The sequence below is a fragment of the Cylas formicarius genome, unplaced genomic scaffold, assembly GCF_029955315.1.
Source record: "Cylas formicarius isolate icCylForm1 unplaced genomic scaffold, icCylForm1.1 PGA_scaffold_10__41_contigs__length_53128322, whole genome shotgun sequence".
Taxonomy (NCBI): Eukaryota; Metazoa; Arthropoda; class Insecta; order Coleoptera; family Brentidae; genus Cylas; species Cylas formicarius.
The window spans coordinates 45,233,016-45,260,891 of NW_026844214.1; the positions used below are offsets into that span (position 1 = coordinate 45,233,016).

Here is a 27,876-nt window from a genome sequence, read left to right on the forward strand (position 1 = left end):
CGGGAGTAGAAAAATGAAATTTTTCGTTTTCCATGATTCCGAGTCACCTCGGACATTTACCGCACGGATTTGGGAGCAATCGGACGTTTTCGGAGATATTTCCCACGCTTTGAATTTTGGTCATGTCAGTAAATGTATTGGTGGTGTTGTGCGAAAATGTACCCAAAACCTAACGGTCGTAGAAAAAGTATAGTATGCAACACGTTCGGTAAATTTTTTAACTCACTTGTTTATTAAAAACTTGTGAGTCAAATGCCGTTTAACTCACTTGTTGCATAATATACTATTTTATACGGTTATATTAAAGCATGCACTTTGCTGGGTACATTTTGTAGGAAATCGTCGTTATGAGTTCAGTTAAAAAGCTGAAATGTTTATTAATAGTAATCACCACCATTATACATAATTTTTTTAAAACTTATATCGTTTTAGATCTTGTTGAAATTCACTAAATTTTTAAGCATTTTTTACTCCTTTCATAATAATAATCAAATTTATCTGTTAACTGGGTTATGTAATCAATTATACTTTTATACGTCATTACTACTTGTTGATGTTAAACTTTTGAATTATTTGGTTACTTTTATTGAATAAAGAATGTCATATCAAAAAAAAAAAGTTACAAAGGATATCCCTACTGGGCACAGTTTTTTGTGCAAGCTTTGAGCTTTCAATTATCATCAATTATACTATGAAACTACGTCAATGAAATTATTCTAAATGAAAAAAAAATCTTATTATTTTAATGTACTTTCACAAGAAATACAAAACGAATGTTATAACAGTTAACCAATTAAACCTTAAAGTAAAGATTTGTTTATTATTTGAAAATTCGTCTACTCCTATTTCATGTCGGAAAAATACCAATATACAAATTTCCAAAAAAGCGGCCCCTTTGACTTTGGCGGTATCATAAATATTTCTGCTGAATTAGAGACACAAATTGTTTGGCTTCTTGCGCCTTAACATAGTGTCCCTTATTGAGTCTGTTAATTGATATTTAAAATTTTGAATAATCAATAATTGGGCAACTGCCATTTGTCTCCTAATGTAAATCCGACGGTGGATAACCCTACCTGAACGACCTCGTCGTTACATGCAGGACTTTCCCACAACGATATCACGCGGTTGGAAAACGCGGGAAATACCCATCGGTCTTGACCGCATTCGAGTGCAGATTTGTTTACAATTTGCAATCATACGAGACGCGACGTTTGTACGAGCACAAACATCAATAAGAATGTCTGCCGAGAGTGAAGTGCACGATAAAGTCCTGGGTTCGTTCAAAGAAAACGTAACCAGGTTCCTGCTAAACTACGTCGCCAGATTCGCTCTAGCGGGGGTGGTTTTGTATTCGAGTTACATCGCGCTGATAAGGGTTACGTGGTTCACGTGGCACGTCATATTATGTACTGCAGGGGTGAGTTGGCGGCAGGCTACCAGTGTGACATTATATTTGACTAGCCCTAAAGGATAATCAATTTTTTGAAAATATGCCGTTAAAAAAACTGATGTATTTACTGCATGGTTTTACTTTAGGTTCGTTCCAAGCACAGTATATAAACATTTTCAAGATTATGCGCAATGGCGAAAAGCACGATCCAACCCGAACCGCTGATTGTTGGATAATAATAGTCTCCTCCTCCTCCCCGTGGCTCACAACCCGAGGTGGGTCTTAGCCGACTTGACGATGCGCCTCCATTGTTGTCTGTCGTTCATTAGGTCTAGTGCGTTATCGACTTCCATTATTTTTAGGTCCTTCTCGATGTTATCCCTCCAGCGAAGGCGAGGCCGACCTAGTGGTCTTTTTCCTTCGGGTGCCTCTTCCCATGCTAGCTTGGCTATTCGGTTGTCTGGAAGTCTTTTCACATGTCCGGCCCATTGTAGCCTTCTCGCTTTTATTTCGTTGATGATATTGGGGTCTTTGTATAGTTCATATAGCTCCCTGTTCTTGCGTATACGATATCTACCGGTTGTTATATCAGTGACCGGCCCATAGATTTTTCTCAGTACTCTCCGTTCAAAAACCCTGATCCGCTCTTCGTTGGCCACTGTAAGTGTCCAAGTCTCGCATCCATACATTATTACGGGTCTTATTATGGTTTTATATATGGATAGTTTAGTCGTGTGTGTGAGATTTTTTGATTTAAGAAGGTCATGTAGCGCTGATAAACATCTATTACCAGCTTGTATTCTACAATTTATCTCTTCTGACCCATCAGCGTTTTCTGAGAGTGTTGTTCCTAGATATTTGAACTTTTTCACCCGCTCAAAGTTATAGTCACCCATTGTGATGTTTTGTCCTACTCTATCTCTCCTTTGGTTGTTTCTAGTTGTGTACATATATTTAGTTTTCCCTTCGTTGATCTTCAATCCCATATTTAGTGCCTGTTTCTCGAAGTTGGTGAAGGTCTCCTTGACGTTAAGTCTACTACTACCAATCACATCTACATCGTCTGCAAATGCTAGCAGTAGCTTTGGGCCATTATTGCGAAACATTGTCATTGGAGCCTTTATCTCCGCTTTTCTAACCACGTATTCTAAGGAGATGTTGAATAGCAAAGGTGAAATGGCATCGCCCTGCTTGAGGCCGTTGTTGACTTCAAAAATATCTGAGAGTTCTTGCCCGATCCTGACCTTGTTCTTCGCTCCATTGATACAAATTTGTGTTAGGCGTATCAGTTTTTTGGGGAAACCGAGTTCCTCCATAGCTTCCCAAAGTTTTACCCTGCAAACGTTATCGTAAGTTTGTTTGAAGTCCACAAACAGTTGATGTAATTCTTTATTAAATTCCCAGCACTTCTCCATTATTTGCTTAATGGTGAACACCTGATCTATAGTTGACCGGTCTTTTCTGAATCCACACTGATATTCGCCCACTATTTCGTTGGCGTATGGCTTAAGTCTGTCGAGGAGTATGTTGGCTAAGATTTTATATGCGGTGTTCAGCAAAGCTATTCCGCGGTAGTTACCACATATCATTTTGTCCCCTTTTTTGTGTATCGGTACAATTACCCCTTCTTGCCATTCGTTTGGTATTACTTCTGTTCGCCATATTATCTCGATGAGTTTGTGCATAGCCGAGTGCAGTGTTTCTCCCCCCTGCTTCCAACATTCGCTTGGGATCATGTCGCTTCCTGGCGCCTTATTGTTTTTGAGTCTGTAAATCGCTTGTTTGACTTCATCATAGTTAGGAGTATTGTCTGTGACTTCGGCTGTCTGGAATATTTTAGTTTCTGTGTTTTCTATGCTTTCGGTGTTGAGCAGTTCATGGAAATATTCTCTACATGTGTTTAGGATTTCTGCTTTATTAGTTATGAGTTGGCCATCTTGATGCTTTAGAGAGTTTGTGGTTCTTGGTTGGTAGCCTTTTTTAAAATCTAATATTCCTTTGAAGTAGGTCCTAGCGTTGTTGTTGCGTCTGTTTTCCTCAATTTCCTTCACCTTTTGTATTTGGAGTTCTTTTTTCTTCTTCTTCATAAGCCTTCTTGCTATTGATCTCGTTCGCTTATATTCGTTTATGGTTTCTTCTGTGGTATTTTGCAGCATTATTTGTCTGGACAGATAATAATAGTCTGTTTTCTGTTAAATCCTAATTTGAAACGCGTGTGTGAACTGTAGATAGTTAGACGCATGCACACTGCAAATTAACAGGCTGAGCAGAAGAGTTATTTATCTGTTCGCGTTTTCTGTCATATGATAATTACATTAATTTTATTTATATGTGCATGGGAAATATCGAGTATTTCGAAGAATCGAATACTAAGGATTCGAGTATTTTATTATTGAATACCTAGTACTGCGTACTTCACAGTTTATTTTCAAGGTTTGAAGATAGTAAGATGGTTAAGTATGAGATGATTAAACTGAGATTTACTTTTTCATTTGCCTTAACAAAATAATTATGTTTGATCAATAATCATTTTATTACACAAATACGTTGGGACACCTAACCAAAACATTTTACAAGACTCATAGATTTTTTTGAAATTCATCAAAAAACTCTGAATGTGGAAATTGTCGTAAATATGGTATCCACTTTTCAATGGAACTCTATGGGTAAAATCTGTTTATAGATATAAGAAAGTGGTGGAACAGGTCCGTACTTTGCTTAGAATTTAATTATTTGGGGTTTTGTTAGGAAAGATACTTAACAATATTTATTTACTTATGTACGTATTTTTGTTTAAATCTAAAATAAAATTACAAATTATTTTTATTACCTACTTAAATTACTTAAAATTATTCACATAATATATCAGTATCACTATCGCTATCACCGCCTGTTCTAATTATTATTTGTTCTATATTATTTGCAATATGGATATACGATTGTTCTGCTTTTTCTATATGTTTAACAGAATTTGCCCAACTTTGTGGAGGGATCTTAAAAACTTCGGTTTCTATAAGTTTGAGGACATTGGAGTTAACACTGGGAAAAACATTGTTACGACGAATGGCAGATTTCAGTTGGTGCCAAACATGTTCAATGGGATTAAATATACAGTGGTAAGGTGGAAGCCTTAAAACTGTATGCCCTAGATTTTTTGCATAATTATCACAGACGTATTCCTTTTGTAGGATCAAGTTTTGTAGAACCTCAATTAATTGCTTTTTGGTATAATCTTCGTGAAAATAAATGTCGTTATTGTACATGTGGTTTTGGATTTTTGCTTTTGTGTCACATGAGGAAGGGGTTTTAGTGAACTGCCTAGTGTGATAACTTGCATTGTCTATTACAATGACGCTATTAGGAAGAATGTTTGGAATTAGTTTGTTTTTAACCCAACTTTCAAATAAATCAGCGGTGGTGTCTTCATGGTAATCTAGAGAAGAATCTTTAATATTTTTCGCAGACCGAGAAAGTCCATTTGGAATCCAACCATCTTTAGAGCCAGCATACAAAATAGTTATTCTTTTACCCCTTTTTGATGGCGCGTTTGTTTTACACTTATCAGTTGAGCCAACCCAACCCTTTTTATCCATGCAAATAATTGGCCTTTGTTGTTCTCTGTAAATATTAATTTTTTTTCTAGATATTCCAGTCGCCATTTCCGAATTCTAAAAGATTCCATTAAAACTTGCCTTTTGTCAATTTTTTTAAATCTAAAACCCATGTGTTGAATACACTTCCATAAAGTAGTTCTGCCACATTTAACACCGGTGTCATCTTTTTCAAGCCTCCTAATTAAGATATCTTATGTATCACAATTTTCCATACAGTGGCCGTTTCTTCTAAAGATGCTTGCTTGCTGGAACCGCGTTCAATCAAAGTCAAATAGACATTGTTTATAACTTCCTTCGTCTCAATAGAATAGTGTTTTCTACATTTGGGCGGGAGCATCTCCTCAGATACACTAGACTCGCACATATTTTGCATAATTCGCACACGATTCAACACACGCTGTATTACACACCAAATAAGAATGATTACTAATAAACTTAAACTAAGTAGTATACCAAACCAAAGAATATTAAACACAGGTAGGTATAAAATTATTTTCTATTACGGACCACAATTTTACCCGAATTTAAATTCCGAAACTTTAGGTAATAATCTTTTTGCATTTTATGTTAATGACCACCCTTGGATAATCCCAATCAAAAGCAATTGGTTGGTCACTTTCTTATATCTACGAACAGACCATGCCTTAAAGCTACCACAATTAATTTATTGGGGGTGGACTAACCGATGTTTCAGAAAACTCAAATTCTTCTTTGGTTTTTAGTATTTCCTTACTACCACATTTATTAACAATTTTACACAAAAAAGAGTAATGTAAACGTTGTATGGTTGTACGGAGAGTGTCATGTTATGCTACGACTGTCAACAATGAAATTTTAAACAGAACAACACGCTGTTATTTTTATGCATTTTTAAAATTATTTATATAAAACTAAGCTAATTTTATAATTAGTACTTCACGTCTATTACTCTTTTTCGAAAAACCACTAAAAATCGAATTTTTCTCAATTTTGATTAGTTTTCGAATTTCAGCTTTTTATGGACTACTAAAATACATAGAAAGGCTACTGCCTATTCGAGAATACTAATAATAAAATTAGCTTCGTTTTTTATAAAGGTACTAGAAATTTCAATATTCAATATTCAATTTCGGACATCCTGTGCACTACAACTTTTGTAAACCTTTTTTGTTCGTAAAGTCTCAAATAAATGAGCAAGGAATAAAATTTTTCGTTTTGCAATTTAAAATTTTATAACTAAAATATTACTTAGTCCTCCTCTTCTAATTTAATCCAAATAAACAACTCTTATTCCATTTAACGAACCATGTCTCTTTAATGGTTTAAAAGTTACTCATACAGTCCCATTGAAAAACTGGACACCCAATTTATTTCCAGGATTTATTAACCGATTGAAGTTGTTAATTAGTTTTTCAAATTTTGTTTGGGTTGTTCCTGTGACTTTCTGCTTATTATTTATTTGTTATTTAAGATTTGGTATGATCTAAATTTCACTTTACATATACATACACAGACGCAATTCATCTGCATCCAAAAGTTGCTAACAAAAGTCTAAAACTAAAGATTTGATATTATTAAGAGGCCGACAAGTTTTTAGTGATTTAGTTGATCTTAAATACCAAAAATAATAATATAGGACTTTTATTATTGTTTATCTCAGCCTGAAAAGGACGTAAACTTGGCTACGACTTAACCTTTGCTATAACCAACTAATCAAACTTTGACAATACCTCCCGATAGCTATACTCTTTATCACGTCTAAAACTCAAATATTTTTCCTTCTATCATGCACAAGCGCTCTACAAGCGTTTCAATGATTTTAAAGTTTATTAGAGAATAAAAATTGATACTTTATATTTTTTATGTATTTGGTAAAGTACACGTATTTTATTATGATTATTTTCATTACATAGATAGGAGTGACTAGGACTATAATTAAAATAACGAAGTTTCCTCAATAACTTCATTGGACATTTCTGATCATGCCGACTTAGAATTATTATTAATTGAGTCAAATTAGAAAAACCACAGTTGTCTATTTTGTTACTTGGACGCCTTTTTCAAAGTCAAATTTCAAATTAATTTAAAACAGGAATAAATATCCAGAAACCACGACACACAAGCGACGCCGTCATTCCCAAACATGCTAATTTATCGAACTTGTCAACTAGTCTACATAAATCGATTCCCAACAAGCAATCTGACGTACGTGGGAATCGTTAGTAACATATTCCAAACAAATTTGTCGTTGGAACGAACCTTTTAGTAAAGAACCAACACAAGAGGTGTTTTTATTTTTATTTGTTTTATACCAACTTTTTCAAACACCCGGTATAACGCGCTAAGTTGACTGCGAAATGGTCACTATTTTCAGTACGTTCCCCTCATGGCCGAGTCGATTATACTGTTCCTCGGGGATGAACTCTGGACCCGGCAGCTCAACAGAACGCAAAAGTATTGGGTACATGGGATATTGATATCTCTTGCTACCTTTTTCATTATCGTAGGGAACGCCTTAGTTTTCCACAAGCTCCAGTCCGGGTATCACTTGTATACGGCCCATGGAATCACTGGTAAGTCGGGCGAATTTGATATCGATGATAAATGATGTAAAAGTCCAACAAGTTCATTGACTCCACTGACACTCCCTTGTGTTTTTCAGGTTTGATTTCCATGATACTGATAATTGCTGCCATACCTGTCGGCTTGGCGATCAATTACGCTAACGAAATTAAACGCGTTCTAACGGTACGGCCGTTGTGGTACAAGGCGATCCACAATTTTTTGGGTTTGCTCGGTTACGTCATAGGAATAATTAGTCTGGCGTTTGCGTTCTACACCAAATGGTTCGTCTACTACACGGGACCTGAGGCACGAATGCTGTCGCTCGTCGCTACGATCTTAGGGTCGATTTGGATGGTGAACGGCGCGCTAGTATCCATGTACCATCAAATTAAGTCATTAGTTACGTAACGAGATTTTCCTAAATTGTAATTGACTATTTACGACCTACGATTTCATTCAGAGTCATGAAGTTGTTTGGACAATTCAAATTTTCCAGATTTTAGCCACAAAAAAGACTGGTAACATGGGAAAACCGTTAAGGTTATTTAATAAAAGTCGAAAAAGACGATAGTGGACTTGTTTTTGGGTGTTTCAAAAAGCATGTGCCATCGCTGAATGGGAGATTCTCACGTAAAAACAAGACTCTCTTTTTTAATATCAACATGAGTCCGATTCTCCTTCGTTTCGCAGGTTATTTAAAAATTTATATTTTTTGATTTACTAAAAATGTACCCAAAGGACTAGAAAAACCAATAAAGTGTGGAGCATAAAAATTATTTAAAGCAGTATACAATTTAAATGCCTTTTTCTCTTTAATAGCGAAATTAAGAAGGCTGTTTAGTGCCTATTAAAAGCTACCATTTGATCGCTTGTGGATTGCGATAAATGCAATTCTGCCCAAAATCTGATATGCCACACACTAGTCTGAAAATTGACACTGTCAATAACTTGTCAATTTTAAGTAAGTATTTAGTAATTTGTTGCGTTCATAGTTGAATGCCATTTTACCATTACAACTTGGCTGAATTAACTTACATGTTAATATTTTATGGCAAGCCAGGAAGAATGGAAGAGAAGCAGTTCGAATTTATGAAGACAGGTTTGCCGAACGAAGAGCAACAATATTTTTGAAAATTTGAAAATATATTGTTGTAAATCAAATTATATGGTTCTAAAACGATGAGCACAGGCACATTTTCGTATTCATGTTAGGGAGTACCTTTCAGAAACATACGGTCATTGATGGATTGGTCGCGGTGTTCCAGTAGCATGGCCACCAAGATCCCCTGATTTGAACCTTTTAGATTTTTATTTACGTGAAGAAGTGTTAGAATTTATAGAAGTAGCATTTGTAATAGTTCGACAAAATCTTCGTATTTGTGCCCGGATAAGAGGATCTTTGTGCCGACGATGAAGCTACAGGTATCCATTTTCACCACTTACTGTAAATTTATTGAGAGACGTTTAATTATATTAAGTTTAAATTAAAGGCTTTAAAAATCTTTAAAATATAGCGATATTCAATGTAGTACATAACATAAATGCATTTATATCATTAAAGAAATCTAAATCAAGAGGTACCTAGGCTTTAAGCGGTCTTAATTTTGCTATATAAGTAAAAAAAGTCAATGGCACTCAGTTGGCAGCCTGTACGCACGGCAGTGATCAAATTGCCCAAACTGTTTTTGTAGTAAAATTTGTACTAATTTAGATGGTTAACCCTACTTTAATGAAATTGTTATGAAATAAATAAAAAAAAAATTCTTTAACACCCTGCAGCTTTGAAACGAAACTGAATCGGATCCATGCTGATATAAAAATAGTATAGCGAGCGGAGCGAGTGTTTAATAAACGAGTGACTTAAAAAGTTTACCGAACGTGTTGCATACTATACTTTTTCTACGACCGTTAGTTTGTGGGTACATTTTCGCAAATCAACACTAATATATTCACTGACATGACCGTCAGAATTGAAAAACGCCAGATTCAACGCGTGGGAAATATATCCAAAAACATGTGGAAATTTTGAGCCCCCTGTTTTATTACGTTCCTTGTATCATTTACTTATCTACAACTATTTAAAATAAATAATAAAAGTATTTTTTGTCATGTTTTACTCTATTTTTAAATGAATCAATGATAAATAACCAACATAAATGTTCACATAAACCATGTACCTCCTACTACCTCTTTTATGGGTCAAACTCGAATTCGAGTTACAACTTACAACATTTAGAAGTAAATGATAATGAAATAAATAAAAAATGAACGCACAAGTGAAGTAACTCAAAAGTGATCAATCATTTAAAAAGCAGCGCCACGCGACAATGTCTTACGATTAATTAAAATAACAAAATTCAGCTTAAAACTTACCCAAAGTTCTCATCGCCGGCACGTTCGCAACGTTCACATTTTCACTGGGGATGTCAATTTCAAAGAAGCGCAGCTGCCTACGCATCGCGTTATATCATCAGCTTACGAATAAACAAAGGTAGGCCGTGGTCGCGTTGACGTAATCTGTCCAGATTGACAGTTCTTTTTAAACCAGACGGTCGTTTGATAGTTTTCTGTGCCGTCCAGTAAAAATTTTGGGAATGGTTTTATACCCGATATGTGATGTGATGTGATAATTTTGGTATCGTTTCGCTTTTAGTGAAGGCAATAAGTGAACTACCGTGATGATGTAAAAGCTGGTAAGTTTTCTACTGTCTTTCAACCAATGTGATGACATCACGAAAGCATCTGTTAACATTTATTTATTTATTTATTCTGTGGTCTGTGGGATATTATACAAAATTACATGCGCAATACTAGAAAAATATAGCTAACCTTAATTAACGTTAAAATATTGAACTAGAAATATTGATTGTATTTTTTTTTATAATAATAAATAATCATATAAATGTATAATTTATTAAAATTTGTCTAACTTGTACAATTGACATTGACAATAAGACTAGAACACTCGTTGGTACTTCTTGCAATTCGATATAGCAGTGATTTTTTTACAAAATTTGTTTTTTTGAAAGGAATATTAAAAATTTTACTGGATCGAAGATTCACTTGAGCTTTATTTAGACGAACCAACGAGAACACTTCAGAATTATTCATGTTACAATTAATCAATTTATACAAAAACGAGATAGCAGAGATCTTTCTTCTCTGCAATAAAGTTGATAGATGAAAGAAATTTTTATAATTTGGCTTTAATATTACTAAGATAATAATCGCACTTATTTAAATTGAAAAGAATAATCGTTTTCATTATTATTTTCTTTGTAACGCTCCCTCTACGGATAACTGAACGTCTATAAGCGACCTGTGAAAGAATTTTTGAAAAATCTTTAAAAATACGAGAAGCCGGTATACGGAACAATTACAAAATAAACGAATAATTAATTTGATGTAACATAATAACCAACACTTTAGAGGCGCTGTTTAGAATCATATCTACATGTAAGTCGACCATAAGTTTTGAATTGATCAGGAAGCCCAAATTATGAAACCTTCTAATGAGACGTGACATTAATTTTATTGCGTTTATTACGTTATGGATGAACATTTACCCAAAACAAACAAAATTTCGCCAACCTGTCTGAATCTTTAAAATATCATTTATACGAGGTGTGTTCAAAAAGTGAGATGATTTTTGTAATTTGGCGGGCTACGTGCATTCAATTTTCGATATTTTTTGTTGTTGTGTTGGTACACATGTCCCTTGCATTAATTCACAGTTTCAGCCAGTTTGTACGTTTACTTTGATTTGTGAGACACAAGTGTTAGACGTGTCTTGTGTGTTCGGCGATTTTCTAATGTCAAATAAAAATGGAACTAAGAATTTGCAAAAAAAATTGAGTATAAAATGGAATATAGTGTTGCAAAACACTTGAAATGTTGACAACGCCATATAGTCAATTTACTCTAAGCAGAAAAAATGTTTATAAGTGGTACATACAGAACGTCAAACAAATGGTGTTGAAAAAAGTTCGTACGAAAAAAAAAAGGGAATTACTTTGAAGTTATGCGCCGTTTGCGAAAAGCAATACGAATTAGGGGATAACAATTCATGGATTTTGCATCACGATAATGCACCTGCTCACTCATGGTTGCTTGTGGCCAAAAACAAAACCGTAATTATAGCTCAACGAACATGTTTCACGGATATGCCCCCTCCGTGCGACTTTTTCCTTTTCCCAGAACTGAAAAAACCCGTGAAAGAAAGGAGGTTTGGAATGCTTCGAGGATTGGAAAAAATGTTGACACAAGTGGGGGATAACTTTGGAGGGACATCATCAATTTTGATAAATAATTAAATACTTTCTGATAAAACTCAAGTCGCCTTACTTTTTGAACACACCTCGTATCTTAACGCTTTTTAAATATTTAGGTACTTAGTTAATTAATTCAATTTTAATGACCCATGCTCACTGGCCAAGTTTTTCGTCTTCATTCAACTTTGTAACGGGTTGAAAAATTCAAACATTCAATGCGAAACATAACGCACAAAACATACTAACTTTTTTAGTTTAGTTGAATTCCATGTTCATTGTTCAGTTTCATATTTATTCACTAAAGAAACATTTAATTTTTTACTCTAAATTGTAAGTTGGTGTTAATGCTAACACACGATTGCGTGAAACATTACAGGATCCAAAATGTGCATAAGCTCAAATTTCTGGGTGCAGAAATGCTAAATAGGTCTTACCTTAATCCAAATATGCATAAATTTGGAGATGTGATGTGTCAAAAGTACAAAATGTTGTTTATTCGTAAATAATTTTTGCAACAATATGCATTTTCAATATAAACCATATACTCCCTTTTTCATTGCCGTTCGCAGGAAAATAGATTAGGTTTTTCAAAAAAAATATTACCCCAAGTTGTCACGTTCACATTTTATTTCGATTTTTTTTTATATATAAATACATACCGTACATTCTAATAATATAATACTCATTTTCCGTGTTTTTCGTAATATAAATTTACCATAAATATCTAGAACAATAATATAAACAGATTCACGCGTAAGTAACTACCTTTCCGAAACTTTAATTAAATAATTCTAAATTTTGGCAGTGCTTATGGTTAAAGCGGGGTTAGAGCTTAAAAAAAACTACCGTTCGCTTCTCATAGGCCTATCGAGGGAACAATCACAGACATTCATAAAAATTAATCAGCAATAATTTTCGTTACATTTTAAAGAACGTTTTTGATGTGCGGCGATATCGCGTCGAGTATTGGTCATTTTTGTGACGAGAGATTTCGGAAATACTTTTCCAGATTTGAAAATCGGCGGAAGACCCTACTTCACTACTCCTTACATTAGATTAGTTAAGTCGCCACTGCTAAGTGCTATATCTTGACGGTTATGATGGTCGTCATAATTATTACAAATAAATTAAGGTTTAATTAATAAGTGCTTGCAGCTTATTAGGGAGGGTGTTGAAAAATAATCGGAGAGAGTTGTTCGATGCTCTATTATAAATGCATGCGTAGGAATTTTACAAACAATTCGGAATTATGGACTATCCTGTTTCGAAAGAAATATTTGCAGGCTATGTTTGAACACCTGTTTGCCTAATAAACCAAACAAAACCAGTTTGCGATGTATAGTCGCCCCCGAGTTATAAGTGAGTAATAAAATATCGAAAATATGACTCCAATGCTAATATAGCTCGTGTAAAAGATATGCAGATTAATGTAAATACGAGGGTTGCCTTTTAAGTTTTTACAATCGAACAATAGGTGGCGTTAATGGGTTGTGACGCCACCGTATTTGTGAAGATTGATGTTTGTTATTGCGAGGCCAATGGCAGTTTAGAAATTGACTGAGTAAAGAAGAAGCAAGGTTGTGCAAAAATGGTTACGTTGAATTTTTTTTTTATATGATCAAAGAACCAAAAACCGGATTTATCGCCTAATGACTGTTTCTTGTTCTCAATGCCAAACCAAAGAAGCGCGGATAGTCATTTCCATCAACTTCAGAAACTGTTGAGGCTTTTCAAGACCATGTTTTTGTGATATTAGCTTCAGAGTGGAAAAAGTGTTTACAGAATAGATAGAATAGGAAAATCAATGAAATACTTTGTTTCGAACCTGTTCATTTCAGTTTCACTTTTTGTAAAATCTTAAAAGGCAACCCTCGTATATTACCACCAATACGCAGTGGACATTAATTATTAAGGGTTCAGTTGACTTCAACGGGCAATTATACTATTACTCTTTTATAACTCTGGGGAGACCGGACGCGCCTAATATTTTACTTCTTTGACCAAATTGGTAACGGAACATCCAAGATTCGCATCCCCGCGCGGGATAAGAAACCACGTACGTTTTAAATAAAATGCTTCAGCGTTAATCGATCACTAAACTATCAGTCGTTCTCGTCATTGCGTCACTACCGGCTTAAACCGGTCCTTGGGATCCGAACAGTCACCTCGGGAAGATCATTCGAAAAAATCCTGCTGCGACTTCTTGCAGGAATCGCAACAGTTTTTGGTATAGTAGGGGTAGTGGCACAGCCTAGCCTGTACGGCGAGACGACATTTGGGGATTCTGTCCACGCACGACTCTGAAAGGTCCTTTGCTCAAGTTTAAACCACACAAAAACGATGTTATCCAAACACTTTAATATAGAATCGTTTTCTGATGGTCCATATTTTTTTGACAATTTTACTATATTGTTACAATCATATTCGTAAAGATGGTAAGTTCGGCAACCATATAAATCCAGCTCGAACCGGATATAAATCATTGTTAATAAAAGTGAATTAAATGAAATTTAATTATTGTAATATAAGAACTAGCAAATTAGCTATCAGCATTATTCGAAAATTTACAGGGCCTGTCATATTACCATATATTTGTCATAATAAAATAGCCGGTCAGTAAAAAGTACCGGGGCCCTTAATTATCGCCAAAACTGCCCAAGCTGGAATGATAAAAATCAATACATGCTGCATTCATAAAAAACTAACAGCAATTCTGGTAACCTTTCACTGGTACACTTCTAAAGTTTCCTATGTTATATCCAGAACTCTGAGATGTTAGCATTTTTGAATTCTACGTGTTCAAAAAGACCGTAGAGTGTTAAATTTTATCGTTCTAGCTTTGGCAGTTACGGAGATATTTAAGAGTTCAGTTATTCATAGAAACAAAAAAATATAAAGAAAAAAGTGTACGACAGTATTTGAAAAAATATAATAATAACATTTCAAGATATTATAGTTTTCACTTGCACCCTATATAATTTTTTATAATAATAAATAATTTCGTTTATATGTCTTGGATCCATGTTTCTAAATATATTTTATGGCTAGTTTCCTTCACTCAGATTTGGCAATTTCTAATCACCTAAAACTTCCACTTACGATCTATCGGCTGGTCCTGAACCGGTTTGTAGCTGTCTCGCGTCTGATCCTTCTGAGGCTCGTCGCATGCGCACGCCCTCTTCGTCACCGGCATCCTATCCTCCACGCAATCACTCGAATCTCTTTTCTCCCCGTCCAAGCATCTCACTCGCCGTCTCTGCACTCCCGAAGGGCATTGACCTTCACATCCTCCCCACTCGCCTACGAACCACTGCGCCGGACACGCCCCTAAACGTAAAATCGAGTGTTAGGGGGCTTTGGGGTACCCCCGGGCGATTACCTCTGCAAGGTTGCTCCTCTGGAGGTTTGAGGGCCATCGGGCACGTCATTTCGTTGGTTATATGAGCCACCCCCCTGATTTTCGCAACGCACAACACTTCCCTCGTCTGTTTGGCTGGGCCGCTGCACGTGTCCCCACATTCCCCCCACGGACCGGCGAACCACTTCGCGTCGCAGTGCTTCTCGCTCGAACAAGCTCGGGCGGTCTCGGGTTTGGAGTCCGAATCGCAGGAACCGCTGTCGCATAGAGCTTGTCGAGACTGGGTACCTGTTCCTATTGGCAATAGAAAGAAGCTTTAATAGGATTAAATTTGCAGCATGATCTGCTATCTACAGTTAGTCCTCACTCTTTCTATAAAATCGTGTGGTCTTCCATAGTACTCCTTAGCCGTATGGCATTAAATATTATTATATCTATTATACGCATGCTCGTCACCAAACTTATTCAAGTTATTTCGGGTCCGGTAAAGCGGATTTTACATACGACTTTGTCAAATACATACCGCTTAGAAAAATAATCATTATGTTAATATTAAAAATTGCTATTATATTACCTTAGCATTATGAGATAAAATCAGTTGAAGAAGAATTCGCAATCCTTGCCCTTAAAACAGCTAATTTTAGATACCAACACCAAGCTAAACGAGGAACTAATAGCCCTGTTGGAAGCTTCTGAGAAATATTTCTTGGAATGACAATAGTCATTTCTAATATTTTTATTATAATTAATGGAACAAGAAATTAAATTTTGCCCGACTAGTGATTTTCCCTTTTCAATGTAACCTGTAACCTATAAAATTTAATAAATTTTATGTGTGAAACAAATAAATTTAACAACATACCATTTATATTGTTTTGGCGTCATTTCAATCAAATAAAATGTGTTTTTACAAAAATTGAACTGAGGTGGCTTTCACTTGATGAAAATCCATTTATCAAAATAAATAAGAACTAAAAGTTCAGATTTTCACGAAATTATATATTATGACATGACAATTGTTTCGACAACAGCGTGTCTTTATCAAATGTAATATTTACAAACTACCTGTACTATATATACCGAAAAACGACCATAAAACATTAATTAAGGTAGTTAAGGTATTTAAATGTAATGGACCGTTTTTAATAAATTTAATTTTCTGCTTTTTGTGGCCGTATGTAAAATATCAAAATTATCGTCAAAAATGTGTTTTTTCTGTGTTGCATAATTAGAATCTAAACTATTGTTTTTAAACGCTCTTTTATGTTCGTTAATGCGTTTCTTGAAGGATCTACCTGTTTTTCCAATATAAATTTTAGGATAAGATCCGCATTTCAACCTGTAGTTTTTTAAATATTTTCCTATTGTGTTGTTATTTCTGAAAGCTATTTTTAAACCACATTTTGACAAATGTTTTGAAACTTTTTCACTAGGTTCTCCTATGTATGTAATTGTTTTAAATTGTTCGCATTCTGTATTAGGTTTCGGATAAACAGAGTTTACTGTTGTCTGGGTGTTTTTTATTTATAATGTTATCTATAACGGACGGATTGTAGCCGTTGTTCAATACAATTTGTTTAATGATATTAAGTTCTTTGTTGTAATTTTCTGTTGAGAGTGGCGCATTAAAAAGTCTGTGTATAAAAGAGTGAAATGTAGCCATTTTGTGTGCATTAGGGTGATTTGAGCTGTTATGTATGACTGTGTCCGTGTATGAAGGTTATTGATAAATGGAAAAATCTAATTTGTTTTGCGATTTCGTAATAGTTAAGTCTAAAAATTTGTTTACGATTATGTAATGACTTAATGTAAGAAAAGTCAAAAAATAAGTAAAAGTTTTCTATGGTGGTATAGATACGTGGATGATGTCTTTGCTTGCTTTGTTCGAACGTACAGACAATTGAATTCTTTTTTAAATTACATTCACATAAATTACATGATTACATAATCGTATAAAATTCACTATCGAAATTGAACAGGATAACTCTATTAATTTTTTAGACTTAATTATTATGAAGACGCAAAACAAATTAAATTTTTCCATTTACCATAAACCTTCACACACGGACACAGTCATACATATCAAAATGGCTGCATTTCACTCTTTTATAGACAGACTTCTTAATACGCCATTCTCAACATACAATTACAACAAAGGACTTAATATCATTAAACAAATTGTATCGAACAATGGCTACAATCCGTCCATTATAGATAAAATTATAAAGAAAAAAACAATTACATAAATAGGAGAACCTAGTGAAAAAGTTTCAAAACATATGTCAAAATGTGGTTTAAAAATAGTTTTCAGAACTAACAGCACAATAGGAAAATTTTTAAAAAACAATAAAACGAAATGTCCAAAATTTCAAAAATCTTGTCCTAAAATTTATATCGGTAGATTCTTCAAGAAGCGCATTAACGAACATAAAAGAGCGTTGAAAAACAATAGTCTAGATTCTAATTATGCAACACAGAAAAATACATTTTTGACGACAATTTTGATATTTTACATACAGCCACAAAAAGTAGAAAATTAAATTTATTGGAAGTCATGGAGATTAACAAAATGACACATTCAAATGTATTGCTTAACGATCATTTAGATTTAAATACCTCTTCTTTATTGAACTTAAATTCTCACAACAACAACTTTTTTAGAGCTATGACTAATGCAAAAATTGTAACAAAAACAGAGCAAAGTACTTAACTGAATGATACTTTAGATCTATAAAGACTCTGTTATTGTTTTATTTCGTTTCTTTCAAGCAAACAGACTTAATTATTTTAAAAAATCCGATAGCAATATTTAGTTTAGTCCATATTAAATAATTAACTTTTTTTTGTTAAATTGTTACTTTTGAGACATCCTGTTTTTTTTTATTCACTAAAATATAATTATTTCAAAATGTTTCTAGATTTTGAGTAGTGCGATTAAACTGTTTCCATGATTTAATTCAAAACTATTTGTAAATATAAAGTTTTTTGTGAACACCCTGTATAATAATTAAAATGTATTAAAGTTTGATGTTCGTAATATTTTTTTCTTTTTATTGTTGTGTTTTTATTAATATTAAGTAAAATTTATTGGCTAGCCCACTCTGGCGCGGGGGGGGGTCTTAAGAAACATGACTCGTTTAGTCAATGCTCGGCTGACACTCTATAGAAAGAAAGAATTTTGCAATGAAATCAATGAAAAACAATGAGTAATTCATATTTAAATAAAACCGAGTCTAAGTTGACACCTCCCGTGACAATTTTTTCCCGTTAATACTTTCCAAGATTAATTCTTTGTGAGAGACCAATATTATTTATTAATGTAACAATAATTTGTGTGTTGCTTACCACATTGTTCCGAACAGAGCGACCATTCCGTCACTAACCAGGCCGACAACGAGTCGGTGCGATTGTGACCGCTACGGTGACGTCCCGTAGCCGTGGGCGGGGTAGTTTTAGGAGTTCTGTTGCTTTCGTCACACGACCCCATGTTACAATATTCCGCGTGCATAGGTCTGTCTTCGGGATGGCACAGGCCGGAAGGGCAAATCACCGATCTGGTTCTGTGACCGGTACCGCATGTCACGGAACACTATCACATAAAACTCAAAATGGGGAATCCCATTCGATAGCCTTGAATTCAAATAATCTTGTATTGAAAGGAAACCCCACGAGTCGTTTATGAAATGACAAATAAAGGTTAACTCCATTATAGACTTTTAAACATATTTTTGTACAAATCGTACTTTTGTTGCTGTCTTCATATTGTATTTTTAATAGTTTCTCGCGTTTTAACTGCATTTATTAATTTGCTTTTTTTAATAAGCTACTTTTAATTTACAGATTTCTGTAATTAATTTTAGATTATTTAGTAAGTTTGTTTTAACATTATTCCATATATTTTGTTGCCAATAAATCAGATGGTTTTGCATTAAGCCATTTATAGTATTCTTTATCGAAAAAAGTCGAAATTGAAGGTAGAAATGCCGGTAATATAGTATTCACTATATTTCTTCTCTTCTACCAAGTTCGTTTTAAAGTAAGTTATTAAGTCTGAGTATTTTATTATTCAGGCATAATAAATGGGTTTTTGTATTGGTTAGTAGTTAGTTTTAAAATCGGCCATATTCAAAAGAACGCCCAGTAAAAGGTGTCAACGAGGCTTATTTCAATGTTGTTCGATTTATTTAAACATATATTCAACTAGTATAATCTGTTTATACCTATTTCTTTAACAATGATGGCCTATCATAGGTGGTTAGTTTTAAAATCGGGCATATTCAAAAGAACACCCAGTAAAAGGTGTCAACGAGGCTTATTTCAATGTTGTACGACTTATTTAAAAAGACATTTAACTAGTCTATTCTGTTTATACCTATTTCTTTAAAAGTGATGGCCTATCATACGTCGTTAGTTTTAAAATCGGCCATATTCAAAAGAACACCCAGTATTTAAACAGATATTCAACTAGTCTAATCTGTTTATACTTATTTCTTTAAAAATGATGGCCTATCCATAGGTGGTTAGTTTTAAGATCGGGCATACTAAAAAGAACACCCAGTAAAAATTATCAATGAGGCTAATTGACTGGCATGGTCATTACATAGCACCTAAGGAAACACTTTTTCGGGGTTGCTTGGATAAAAAATTATTTATCTTAAGGTCGGATCGATTTGAATTAAATTTTAATTTAGTTGAGAGATGAGAGCGTTGGTTGAAATCCCGCTTCTTACCCATCAGATTTTGTAATTGCGTAAATCCAAATAAAAATTACTATTGAATAATGTCAAAACACTCAAAATTCAAATGTGCTGGTTGGTTGCCTAACTCCAACAACTAGTCGGGCCTGCTTTGAATAGAAAGTCAGTGGTATTGATTGATTACCGGCGACCAAGATCCCACAGTCCACTCCGGCTTTGCGCTTTTGACGTCGGGCAATTCGTTGTTGGTGATGGTCCTGTAAAAGTCACACTCCCGCTCCTGGCACCTCCTCGTCTGACCGATAGGCTTCGGTGTTTGACACAGGACGTCATTTACCACAATCGATTTTTCTATGTAAACGAATACAGTCAAAGAAGTTTTGCTCAAGGTTTTTCTCGGTCCTCAACGTACCGTTAACGCTCTGCAGACATTGTGGTACAAATTGTTGCACCCCCTCACCGCACGTGACGCTGCATGTACCCCAGAAACCTCCCCATGCGGCGGGACACGGATCCACGTTACATTGGATTGGAGCCAGGGAGGGGGGATCGAGATGAGCGCATCTCCTCTCGTGTACGGGGATCTGGTGCTGAGAGTTTATCTGTCGATAGCATGCTCTCGTATAGGACTGAGTTCCTGTAAATATCAATATTAGTTCCTTAGAAAAGACACGAAAGAGAATCTGCTATATTCTTTACGATTCAATCTTGGGAGATCGCTCCTTCAACAGAGTATTGGTCCAAGGAGGAACAACATTTTTATACATGTTTGATACTCCAATCACGTGAATGAATATGGCTGATTCTCAACGACTTGTGAAAGGTGAACTGAACTGAAATTCACAATAATCATGTCTTGGAGTATAAGTCGTTGATGCATCATTTGACCAAAAATTAAAGGATCCAGTAAACCCGAATAGACGGATTGTTGTATTGTGAAGTATTGAGAAGTAGTCGTAAAAACCATAAGGCAATGGACCAAATTCATGGAATGTAATGAATGATTGTTTAATCCTGTTTACCTCCTCCGCAGGACTTGGTGCAAGGTGTCAGTCCCGTGATCTTCCAATGGAAATACTTCCTTCTCAACCGCGTCCTCCTGGTTACGATCGGTGCCCTGGGTTCGTCCCTGGGGTTATTGAAAGTCGAATTGTTTATCCAAATCGGATCCGGTTTTCGGGAATCCAGCGCCTGCGGATCCGGACGTTTTATCAGCGGCGGTGCTATCATCGGTACGTTGTTATCCACCGGTATCGAGTAGGCGTATTTAATCCCAGGATTCGCTTGGTTGTTAACGACCATAATGTCGATGGCGTGGTTCAAAGGTCCCGAAGCCTTGATTGTCTCCAAAGAGCCATCGTCTTGGTGGATGTAGGAGAATCTCGTGCCCGCCGCGTGGAAATGCCTACTACTGCCCAGTTTCCTATCACCGTTCAATAGGTACGATCCATTGGCGTACTTCAGGGCTGCAACATAGAACAAGTTTTCGTAATTCGTATTTTGCGATTTTTCTGAGTTATACCGAGATAGTTCATGGTGTGCTTCAGCTGCTGAACGAGGACTCCGCAGGCACCTTCCGGAAGTTGGGCTACCATCGTGTAATCGGACGGCAAGTCCGGGCGCATGTAGAGACCATTGACGGTCTGACAGATTCCCTTGAGGCAAGCCGGACATTCTTCCTGGTTGTTTTCCGGGCTGCCGCCCACTACGCCTTGCGCGTTCACGCTCTGCAATTCGAAATACTGCATTAAACCAGGTTTAAGAAAATGCGATAGGATGCTAAAATTTGGAGGCCTTGGAAAGTATAGCAATAATTAGAAAAAATAGTAGACGAGGCCATCGTAGAATCCCGTCGTTAATGGATTTATGGTTAAAAATGAAACAATCAATTTTCTAAACTCTTCGATGTTTCGTCATATCGAATGACAATTTCAGGCAGCTACAAGAAAAAGTTATTAAGTTATAATAACACTTTATTTACAACAGGTAAGATGACCCAATTACAGGAAAAAATAAATATAAATCATCCAATACATATACTAGGGGACGTAGAAACTAATCTTATAACTAAAAAAAAAAGAAGGAAAGAATGAGAAAGAAAAGAATAAGACTTCTCAGTACGGATAACCCGAAGCAAATCGAAGTTGCCGAAGTATGGCCTGGAAACCATCATAATATAAATCGCAGTACGATGATAGTTTGTTGAAGGTAGCAGACATATTGTAAATAGGGTTTTGAAAATGGACATTGGACCTGGGTAACTGCGGTAAGAAAATTGATTGATGTCTCCCTTCCAGCCGCGGCACATGGATGCGTAATTGTTCCAGAAGAAACGGTCAACCGACTTCGTGATGAACTAACTTATAGAGAAATGAAATAATTGCAAGTCTCTGCGCAAGCTCAGAGGCAGTACAGTAACCTTCTCTATACACTCCCAATGGATTGAGTGTGGCAGTTATAAATTGGGGACCATATCGCAATAGTTAAATAACAATTTAACAGTAGTTGAACTATAAAAATGCCTGCAGTTTCTTATTACGAACCCTAAAATTTGCATTGCACTGGAAACCATTTTAGTAATGTGAGGTACAAAAGAAAACGACTGGTCAATTAAAATCCCCAGAACCTTCACAGTAGCAAGTCTAGTCAGGACAACACCATCCATATTGTAATTAAAGACTATAGGAGTTTTTGTGCGGTGGTAAGAAACCACATTACACTTGCTGATGTTAAGATGCAATTTATTTTTAGTACACCACTGACTGACAATATTATTGTTGTGCTGGAGAATCATGCAATCCGTACCGGTTTCAATGCATTCATATAGATGCATGCAGATGATCAAAGATATAAATATAATGAACAGAAGAGGTCCAAGATTAGAACCTTGAGGCACGCCAGAAGTTGGATCAAAAGGAACTGATCTAAACCCCTCAATCTAAACAAACTGCCGACGGTTCACCAGATAGGACCTCAACACAGTAATCAGCGAATCAGAGAAACCAAATTTTTGAGATGCTTTTTCAATCAGTAAGTGATGATCTGTCTGGTCAAACGCTTTGTGGAAGTCAGTGTCTATAACGTCAACTTGACCTTGCTTGTTAAGGGAGTGACAGACATACGAAGACATCGTCGTTTTTGTAGGTTTTTGTAGGTATAACACACTCTTATTGTCTGGTCAAAAAAATTTTAAAACATGGAGTTATAAAATAGAAGTTGCGAGAGATTGGACAATACACTAAAATCCGAATATAAAGAAAGTTTTAATACATTCGCGATTTCCAGATTACACTTTGTTGACTGGTAACCTTATTGAAGATCTTATTTTGTTTTACAGTAACACCTTTCTTCTTGTAGTGCCGTAACCATTAATGATTGTTCGCTGTCATGCTGGCTATCATGTTGACGATTCGTGTCTTGTTTACCGCTGGTCGGGACAATTCCACGTAGGACTGACAATACCATTGACGTAATTTTTTCAACCAGGATGTTCTTCTTCGTCCGGAGCCTCTCCTGCTGTTTATCTTTCCTTCCATGATTAGATGTAGCAGTCCATCCTTTCCGGGTGTCGCATGATGTGTTTAAAATATTGTAGCTTACGCGTTTTAATGGCCACACTTATTTCTGGTTCTTTATTCATTCTGGCTAGAACGTCGATATTCCTCACTCTATCCATCCAACTTATTCAGAGCATCGCATAGTCATTAAGGGTCCATGCCTCCATATTATACAAGAAGACGGCGAATACGTAGAACTGGACCATTCTACCATTTAGGGATATATCGTGACTACACAAGGCATTCTTGATCCGTACGAATTTTGCTTTTGCCTTCTCTATTCTTCATTTTATTTCCACCGATGAATCCCAATCGTCATTAACGCAACTGCCTAGGTAAGTGAGCTTATTGACTTTTTCTATCGGCATTCCGCTGACAAAAATGCTTGTGGTGAAATTTTATATTTTTATATTTAGTTTTCCTGGTGTTCAGTTTCAGTCCCTACCGCTCTATGGATTCTATCCATCAGTGGAAAAGATATACATGGTTACGGGAGTTTTTTGCCATGAGAAATTTTAATTCTCAATTTAGCTCTTATCTGACTACTCATGACTTTTTGTACGACCTTGTATTAAATTTTTGTTAGAAAAATAAATGCATCAATTATTTTTAGGTGACAAAGGTCCTTTTACAAATGTAAAAAAATATATACGTTACAACAAAAGACAAAAGCGTAAATAAAGTTTCAAAAAATACTACTAGAAGCGCAAACAATGAGTTGAAATTAGAGATTATCAGTACTTTGAGTTTCGCTAGGTACTGAAGATGAATTTTATTATAAATTTTTTTAGCCAAAACAAAGCGACGGCTTTCTATGAAGGAAAGTCAATGTTTGTGTTTGTATGTTAAGATTTGGTCTTAATGTGTACATACTAGGCAGCGTCATCTGACACGAAAAAATTGAAATCTTAAACGATGTGCTTCACTGATTGCGTTTTTCATCCGCAACAGACGCCATATGAGAGGATCCATCCCAGCAAAGCAGGACGCAGCTTAGGCTTAGGCTTAGGAATTATAGTACAGTTTTAACAAAACAAATGCAACTTCAGTGCATCTAGATTTCCCTAGGGTTTTATTTCGACTCTTTGTGGCTGACCCGTCGCCAAACTCGACGCAATTGGAAATCCACAAGCAGTGCTCCCTCAATTTTCACAGACTGCGAAACTTTCTTTGAAAAATATACAATATAGCGATAAACTCAGAGTGGGTTCTGAGTAACTTAAAATCATTTTTCTCTTGGAATGCAATTTAATTAAAGCGAACCAGTAAACTTTTACTTATCTAAATCACGATGCGACCATCACAGTTTTACGCTCATTTTATATTTATTTATTTCTTTCTTTGTCTTGGTTATTAACTATCAGCTTTCTCAGTTGATGTCTCATCTATAATTTTAGAGAACTCTAGTACAATTCCCGAAGATTTACAAAATTAATAGTTCTGTGATCACTCTGTTTACCTAAATACATCTAGAACTCCGCTTAAAAGAAAATTGATGAATATCTTAATCTTTCAAAGAAACTTCCACAGGCTACTGTAATGCTTTTTACAAAACTTCTTTATTCCTACCGTGTCGGTTTTTGCTTAGTCGAAATTGCTGACGTTTCGCCAATCACCCTGTTGGCTTCTTCAGAGCTTGACTGAAACCAGTTTCAGTGACTCAGCAAAAACCGACGCAGGAGGAGTCCAGAACTTTTGTAAAAAGCGTGATGAATATCTTATCTGGAAATCATCTTGTGAATATCTAATATCAAAAGTAAACTGTCATAGAAACAAAATTTATATTGCGAATGTTGACGTTGGTAGTAGAGGTTATTTTTTATTTAATCTTTTGGTTTGTTTTTATAAATCTTGATAAATAAAAAAAAAACGAGATACATAGTTTAAATACTAGAAGTAGCTCTAATCTCCTCACAAATATTTGAAAATCTTAAGGAATCTTAAAACGTAGAAGATTATTTGCAAATTATAACAGAGGGCCTAAGCACCATATCTTGTTTTTTCTTTTGGGATAATTTCAAGTATGTCCTCATTATTGTTTGCCGATATAATCGTGTCGTCAGCCTCTATGATGGCTAAATTAGGGAACACCGGATCCAAGTGGACAATGCCGTCGTTTTCGACCACTGAGATTTCATTCCAAAATTTTCATGGGTAACCGATATTTAGACATTCGCAGAACGCTCCTGTTTGTCTGTGAAATTGCATTTGCTTATAATATGTTTGTCTCACCAAAAAATATTGACACTCGTTGCTTTTTCGAATTCAAATCTTTGGTCTTCTTAAACGGCCTTGGGAGAATGTTTGACAGTGGGAGTTGTTAAATTTGATGTACAGTTATTTTATTACGATCTTAAAGCTTGCATCGGTGTTAGCTGTCATATCACGATCGAAATCTTAAGCTAAAGCTACTGATTCGCCGCAAAACGTATTACTTCCCCGTTCTTTTAACCTCCTCTAATCGTTCGATCGCTCGCAGATGTAACTAATGCGAATCATTTGGGTCAAATAAACGTTAAAACACACACAGCTCCGGTCTTTGTTAATAGAATAATAGGATATTTAATTGATTACGCACATTGCGGAATATTATTTTTGAATGTGCCGCGACGATAATTTTTCAATCGTTCGGATCGTAATTAATTAATAGAAAAAACACCGAGCTCCGCCCGTCCGTCGGGCTCAATAGCCTTTAATCTCGTCAGAAGGCACGCCACTGTTCTGATTTGTATCGCTTATTTTAATTGTGACACATATGGTGACATTTTTCAGAAGGTTTTACCAGATAACAAATTAGTACCATTCTACTTGATGGGAAAATGGAATATCTCCTTTTTGACGCTTTTGCTAATTATTTTGATAAACGAATGAAGGCGCAAAGCGAATTTTCCCGACGGTTTTGGTTTTTAAGATAGAGGGCATGCATATTGTCTCTACCGCAAAGCTCGTAGCTGTTTCTTAATATAAGTGTTTGGATTGAGAATGATTATGACGATAAAGTTTATTCACATTTGGGACTTACAGGAACAGAATGCGATACGTACAAAATAAAGTGTAACACAAATTATCGCGGCAGTAGTACAATAATTCTACTTATTACTTCCGCAAAATCGTCAGGAAGTATTTGTAAAAATTTAAAAACAACATTTCCAAGGGTTTAAGAAAAAAAAAACATTAATCAAAATCCGTTTGTATGAAAAAACTCTTGAACGACACGTGAGATCCGCGCCGTAAATTTTATTAAAAAAATTAAAAATTATTAAAATTAAAATTTAAAAAAAAACTTTTTTTTAAATTTTTGCAATTAAGGTTCTCTGATATTGTACAGGGTATTCGGGATATTTTCTGCAATCTGCAATTGTGCAGCTATGGACTTCAGATTTGGCAGGAAGGTGAAAGTCCACACTCACATCTGAACTGTTGTGAGCAATTGGCATTTTTTTTTGGGTTATTTTGGGTTCCACAAAAAAATTTTTCCTCGAAATTTATTTACCCGATCGGCAAAATTCTTGAATCATCTTGAATGAGTTAGCAGTAAATAAAAATGCGGGAGGCAATTTGATTTCAACTGTGCTTAGGACGCGTCGAAAGCTACAATTTTTGTATTAACGGTTTTTGTTTGTCGCACACGCTGCGCAAGATATTTGAAACAGTCTGTCTGAATATGCCTATTTCTTGCAGCCAATCTAGACGCAATCACGTCATTTATCATTACGACGTACACAGCGTAGTTTCAGAAAAAAAACATACGCCAAGGCAAAAAAATAAAGAGTTTTTGAAAATTAGGTAAATTATTTGCCGTAAATGAAAAATTTTGACAAAATAGCCCCAATTTTGTCTAAACAGTATCGCAGACCGCATTGAAAGCTACAATAAATGGCTTTCGTCTACCGTATAGACTGTGCGAGATATTTTACAAGATAGCATTTTTAAAGGAAATCTAAGACCTATCCGCAGATACCTTAAAATTATCTATCTATAGTCCGCTTCGTTGAATTTTAATTAATTACTTTATAAAATGTTTTGCTCTCTCAAATAAAAAATTACTGAGGGCGAACGGTGTACTATATAATCGATTTTTTTTAATAGTAGAATCTGAATATGAAAATATCGATAAATTTTTGATAATCTACCGATAGAATCCAATTTTTATAGATATTTTGCGCACTGGAAAAACGAAAATGCCAGCCCTAATAGCCCCCTATGATTATTCCGAGTTTCTATTGAATCAAATATATCGACCAAAACCAAAAATATGGTGATCTAAAAAAGTTTTTTTTTAATGCTTGATTTAATTAATTTGATTTTAAAATTTTGAACCAGCGAATTCATTAAACATTTACCTCGAAATTCCACTGCCTAATGAAAAATCGGCTCAAAATTTGTAAAAGCAAACGGTAAGACATATTTGGATAGAGCAAGGAGCAAAGTATAAACGATAA

General features: G+C 35.3%; 2 protein-coding genes across 2 annotated transcripts in view; one reads left to right on the plus strand and one right to left on the minus strand.

Moving 5' to 3' along the window:
* Window positions 1–1,209: 1,209 nt before the first annotated feature.
* On the plus strand, window positions 1,210–9,620 carry LOC132699854 (transmembrane reductase CYB561D2-like). Its single transcript, XM_060666796.1, has 3 exons — window positions 1,210–1,420; window positions 7,361–7,559; window positions 7,649–9,620. The coding sequence occupies exons 1-3, from the start codon at window positions 1,241–1,243 to the stop codon at window positions 7,957–7,959; spliced, it is 690 nt and encodes a 229-aa protein (XP_060522779.1). The 5' UTR covers window positions 1,210–1,240; the 3' UTR covers window positions 7,960–9,620.
* A 2,819-nt stretch (window positions 9,621–12,439) lies between these two features.
* Window positions 12,440–27,876, minus strand: part of LOC132696212 (thrombospondin type-1 domain-containing protein 4) — a 265,404-nt gene continuing 249,967 nt past the window's right edge. The window contains exons 7-14 of the mRNA XM_060660924.1: window positions 21,400–21,604; window positions 20,900–21,343; window positions 20,290–20,514; window positions 20,062–20,228; window positions 18,526–18,769; window positions 15,202–15,474; window positions 14,922–15,149; window positions 12,440–14,122 (exon numbers count right to left, since the gene is read on the minus strand). Coding sequence (XP_060516907.1) covers window positions 13,998–14,122; window positions 14,922–15,149; window positions 15,202–15,474; window positions 18,526–18,769; window positions 20,062–20,228; window positions 20,290–20,514; window positions 20,900–21,343; window positions 21,400–21,604 — 1,911 coding nt within the window. The 3' untranslated portion in view covers window positions 12,440–13,997. The remainder of the gene's footprint in view (window positions 14,123–14,921; window positions 15,150–15,201; window positions 15,475–18,525; window positions 18,770–20,061; window positions 20,229–20,289; window positions 20,515–20,899; window positions 21,344–21,399; window positions 21,605–27,876) is intronic.

Coding starts and splice junctions, on each gene's coding strand:
- LOC132699854 (XM_060666796.1), top strand. CDS start 1,241: ATGTCTGCCGAGAGTGAAGTGCACGATAAAGTCCTGGGTTCGTTCAAA. Junction 1,421..7,360: donor TCATATTATGTACTGCAGGG/GTGAGTTGGCGG, acceptor CACTATTTTCAG/TACGTTCCCCTCATGGCCGA. Junction 7,560..7,648: donor TACGGCCCATGGAATCACTG/GTAAGTCGGGCG, acceptor TGTGTTTTTCAG/GTTTGATTTCCATGATACTG.